This window comes from Phragmites australis, chromosome 16 (genome assembly GCF_958298935.1).
Source record: "Phragmites australis chromosome 16, lpPhrAust1.1, whole genome shotgun sequence".
In the NCBI taxonomy this organism is placed as follows: domain Eukaryota; kingdom Viridiplantae; phylum Streptophyta; class Magnoliopsida; order Poales; family Poaceae; genus Phragmites; species Phragmites australis.
In genome coordinates, this window is record NC_084936.1 from 17,205,892 (window position 1) to 17,211,356 (window position 5,465).

At 49.6% G+C, this 5,465-nt stretch overlaps 1 protein-coding gene across 1 annotated transcript; it reads left to right on the top strand.

Moving 5' to 3' along the window:
- The first annotated feature begins 4,172 nt into the window (after nucleotides 1-4,172).
- LOC133895664 (uncharacterized) lies at nucleotides 4,173-5,138 on the top strand. The gene has a single exon (XM_062336129.1). It carries the CDS (start codon nucleotides 4,428-4,430, stop codon nucleotides 4,989-4,991), a length of 564 nt encoding a protein of 187 aa, XP_062192113.1. The 5' UTR covers nucleotides 4,173-4,427; the 3' UTR covers nucleotides 4,992-5,138.
- Nucleotides 5,139-5,465: the final 327 nt, after the last annotated feature.

Here is a 5,465-nt window from a genome sequence, read left to right on the forward strand (position 1 = left end):
GGTTGTCACACTTCACGGCTTCTTGTCGGGGTAGTCCTCACTAGCACTAATGTGGATGGTGACTTCACAACGTTCGGTGATGTATTCTTCAAACTCCCTGCCAACATACTCTAGGTGCTCTATGATACCAAGCCTAGTCATGACAGTGTACAGCACCTTTGGGATACCGAATGTGTCCAGGCAATATTCGGTTACCCAACCATATTCTTCCATCTACGGACACATGAGAGCAACACTCATAAAAAGGGTTTTTCAGTAGAAGAAGGGAGTATAAGAAGTTTTGTAAAGTAGTTTTAAAGAAATTATCACGTCCAGGTCTATAGTCTTGCCCTAGAGCCAAGTGTGGCTCTAATACCACCTGAAGTGGCCTGGGTTATCCCTAGTGCTTAAAACTTTATTATACTAGTCTCTAAATTAGTTAATGGTAAAATCAATTCTTACAACAGATGATATCACATTCATACAACAAAGGAAGTGGTGAAATACATCCACCACGCTAGAAAAACATATAGCACTACACAAAGATGCACAAACAACATAGTCCACGACATCAGAGAGCATAACAGGGACAACATGATGAACACGTCACTCCACAGGCAACTTGGGTGTAGACGTGACCAAACCTACTCGCCAGCCTCACTGTTGACTTCGATGAAGTCTGGATCATCCTCTGAAAGCATAAGAAAAGGTGATTACAAACGTACTTAGCAAGTCTCAACCCTTGCCCTAGAGCAAGGGGAAAATACATGCATATCATATTGACAAGGGTAGAGCTATAAGGTTAACTTTTGCAAAAATGCCAAGTTTACACATACAAGGGTTTATTTCCATAAAGTGGTTTTTGTGAAAATATGATATCATACTAGTTGCTGTGACAAAACCGTAGTTTGTTCATTACTGTAGATATGACTATTCGAATAGTTTTACCTTTGTAAAACTATATATATTACCCATAAGCTGAGTTTGGCAATATACCACCGTCGTGGCAATGCGACTCAACAAAGTCATTACCCACCCAAGCATTATCTCACTAGCCGCCTACGAGAGCTAACCAAGGGTTTCTGACCTTTAAATAGGCCTCCAACCTGGTCACCAAGCCTGCACTTTCTTGCACCTTCTCTATGGCCTCCCGTTAGACTCTTGCCTCCAAACGACCAGTAGACTAGCTGGCAAAGTTTAGACTAAGCCCTACCACATACATAGTCAAGTGGTTGTACTATAAAGACTAGATAGGATGTCACATCAACTCGGTTCTTAATCGAGCTAAGGCAAACATCTCCATAATAAGCCTACCACACTTGCAACACTTAAACTCCTAAGACATTCCCCGCGGGAACCCTGATTTACCCCAGCTCTAATAGGTTCTCGGTTGTTAACATTATCCGCTAAGTCTTCCCATCCTGCAACACCAAAACACCAAATTTCACATATTTCGCAAAACTAAATATGATTAAGCATGAAGTAACAATAAAGATTGCAACCCTAAGCATACCAATACAAGGCGTTCATCTTAGCATAAGTAAAGTAGCCGAGATGAAGGTCCTAGGGTTACAAAGATTATACTCAGGTTGATAACAATTAGGCCGGCTACCTACAACAGGTCATAACTAGATCAACAGTTTAAATTAAACCAACAAGTAATACTTCATGTAACGATTTGGTGGAAAATGGCTGCTACGGGTTGTGGTGATAAAATTTGGGTTCAATATGATCAATGAGGGAAACAAATTGAGACTTGCCTTCGTTGAAGTCCTCGAGAGGGTCATGCTCGAAATCTTGTGTTCCTGATTCCTCCTCCTCCTTGAACTCTCTGGTTTCTAAATGCGACACGCAAACACATAATTAAATACAAATAAAATACAAATAAATTTGAAATAAATATTAAACTGATAGAAATAGATATAGTTTTGGTTTTAAATGAATATCGGTGGAAGAATCGTCGAAATCAGAGTTGAAATGAAGGAGATATGGGCTTTAGAAGTTGGTCGGCAATTTAATTCGGGAAAAAGAAAAGGGGGAATATTCCCTAGAATATTATTTTAATTGGATTTTTGGGAAAAAGAGAAATGTTACTGTGCTTATATGGGCTTGCACTGTGGTGGGCTTTAGCTGGGCTCTATAGCTACTGGGCCAGCCTATGGGCCAAGGCGACCCATTCCGGTCCGAGAGAGAGGTGACGGTGGGGATGGACGGCATCAACAGCCAAACAGCATAAGCAGCCGAGTCGTTGGGGCGGCATGGGGACGGCGACATTGAGATGTCCATGATGGGGGCTCACCAGAGAGCTCGTCGCCGGCGTTGCCGTGCCCTGGATTGGGACGAGAGATGGCCCAGGGTGATCGGCATGGCATGACGAAGCTGGTGAGGGCATAACATTGATAGGCGGCAACCAGAATAGGGCCTATTGCTCGTCAGAGTTGGGAAAGGTGGAAACCGAGGTCGGAAACCTGGAGAGATGGCTTAGAGTCGGGTTTTTGGGTACTGGAAGCATGTATGGGCTGCGGGGAATACACATCGGCTCTCGGCTTGGCCGGTGATGCATCAATGGTGACCGGCGACAGGAAAGGGGCACGACAACCATGGCTGCACAGTGGTAGCTCGGGAGAGAGGGGGAGAGACTGGAGTGAGGTGAAGCTCGCCGTGAGGTCTAATTGACCGGCTGCGGCCTCTAGAAAGGAGATCGACGGTGAGCACCATCGGCGGAGAGGAAAACAACTTGAGAGGAAGAAAGGGAAGGAGAGAGAACCTTTGGCTCGGTTGGGTTATGGCAGAGTGCAACGGAGCTTGGGCAGGCTTTTACATAGGCGGAGGAGGGAGGGATTACCACGATAAATGACCGGATTTCACGGTGGACATGCCACCCATGGCGTGCGGTTTGGCCAAGGCAGGGCGGGCGTCATCGAGCACCATTGACCGTGGTGTAGGTGAGGTGCCTGGTGTGCGCGTGCGAGCACGGAGAGAGCGAGAGAGGGAGGCAGGGTGGTGGTTGGCGGCGATGCGGTGTCAGCCGTACACTACATGGTCCATGCGCGTGTTGTGCGCTTGTCGTCAGCGCTGTGCGCGTCGACCTTGCAGAGAGGAGAGAGGGGTCAGGGTAGGCGAGGGATAGCACAGCAACCTACCGGGGTGGCAGCGGCGGTCTGGCTCAGCGAGGTCCTGTAGCGCGAGCTTGACGTGCGCGCGAGCGACCGGAGTGGGAGGAGGAAGAAAGGAATGGTAGGCCGGGCTGGCGCGAGTGTGGGCCGCGAGAGAGAAAAGAGAGGGAGGGAAGGAGATGGGCCGGGAGAGCAAGTTGGGTCGAAGGGAAAAGAAAAGGAAGTCAAGCTAGGCCGGGAAAAGAAAGAGAGAAAGTGATAGGGCGGTCGGGCCAAGAGAGATTGAGACAAGAGAAGGAGAAAAGAAAAAAGGTCTTGAGATTTTGGTTTGAATTGATTTAAAATAGATTTGAACTGATTTCTTTTAAAAAGATTTTAAAATTCTAATTTTTGAAAACTAGAATGTTACAAGGTGCGACTAGCACTCAAACACTTGATGGAATTAAACCATCAGACGGAGGGGTGCACGTTTCTCAATAGTGTCTTCAACCAATGAAATTAATAGATGCAACAATAAATTTCGATTGTTACAATGTTCACATCATAGAGCAACAAGTGTTCTACCTAATCCAAAAAATACTTTGCTGCTAACGCAACAAGGCCCGCCTTGGTTGCAATAAAACCATGGCATCAGTAAAACGTTGAACGACGAAAGTAATTGAGCAACATTGTGAGGGAACACTTGCAGCCTAAAAAAGGATGAGACCAAGCCAAATGCACTATTTCACCGCTAGTGACCTCTCATGTAATTGTGAACTTGCTTAGGGTTGTGCCAAGAAAAATAATGCTTGAAGTTAGTTTGCATAGTAATCTAGCTGCTAGCAGATGGGTCATCACGATTCACGAGTAAATTTATTCCTATAGAAAGAAGGTCACTAACTTTCATTCGAGAACTTATCGTCACTGTCGAACTCTATAAGACAACCGATTATGTATTTTCAGCGTGAGGAAAGATTCTTTAGAGCAACTTTGCCATATTATTTGTGAACTAATAAAGAATAACAATAAAAAATATCCTCAAAATCACCATCCAATCATCAACCTATCGAATCATATGCCACCCTTTATCGACCACACCTTTGGTCCTTCACGGTTGAGCCATCATTCCTGCCTCACCTCCCATCGGCCATCCCCCTCAAAAGCGCACCCAACCGCATCGCCTCCATTGATCATCGGTTCCCCTCCAGTCCAACCCATCCTGGCCGTCCACCCACACCGATTTCGAGGCACTCGTCGCAGACAAAACGCTCTCACACAGACTCCAACCCCAAATCACACACACAAGCACGGGCACGGAGGAGAGAGAGAGAGAGAGAGGGAGAGGCGGCCGCCATGGCGACGCTGCCGCAGCGCTTCAAGCTGCTGGCGACGCGGTGCGCGGCGGGGGCGCCGAGCCCGTCGCGGAGCCCGGCGCCGTCCTACGCCGCGGGGGCTGCCAGCCCTGGGTACCGCCTGCGCCGCCGCCGGGGGGCCACCGCCAGTGGCCGGCGTCGCGGTCGCCTGCGCCGCTTCCTCTGCCGGCGCCGCGGCGGGACCGAGCCGTTGCCAGGCGCGCGTCAGGAGGACGACAGGAAGCCGCTTGTCGGCCGCGCGGGCGGCGGGGGCCGCACGCTGCGGGATCTGTTCGTCGCGTCCCCGGAGGCCGGGCGCCGCCGCGGCGGCTGCGGCTGCGACTGCGACTGTGACGACGACGACACGGAGGAGGAGGAAGGAGGAGAAGGGGGCGGAAGGGTGGGCGCTGGCATGGCGGACCCTGCAGGCGGCGCGTGGAGAGGGAGCAGGCGGTTCGGGTCTGGCGGGCTGCGGAACCTGCTGTTGCGGCGGAGCTGGCGGCCGGTGCTGGGGGCGATCCCGGAGGGGGAAGGCAAGATCGAGCTCGGTGTCATCGAGGAATGAATAACAAATGACAGCGAAATCAAGAACTCGGATTCTAGCGTTGTCTTCTTTCTCCGTTCTTCTTGCTCAGTTGCTCTGTTTCTTGGCTTCGCCTTTCTGCCGCCGTGACTGTGAATATGGGAATGGAACACCAAATTACTACCACTACCACCCAATAATCTCGATCTAATGTTCAGTGACAGATTTACCGTGAGACATGCACCACTCTCCTCGTCCCATCTTGTGAATCGCGACATTGTTGTCTACTCCCTTCGCAATCGCAGTGACCTTTGCAGTTTGCGAGCTACACTCCTGTACCTACCAGGAATGTTGAGCTGAAGAAATGCTTCACAATCGCAGTGATCCGGACGGACGAAGGGACGGAGTAATGGAGCATGGAGAAGGACCGGCTGGCTCGAGATGCGATGCTGATGCTGACAGGCAGCCTTGGACGGACGGAGCCGAAGATGGCGTACGTGATCAGAGCATCGTGTA

Coding starts and splice junctions, on each gene's coding strand:
- LOC133895664 (XM_062336129.1), top strand. CDS start 4,428: ATGGCGACGCTGCCGCAGCGCTTCAAGCTGCTGGCGACGCGGTGCGCG.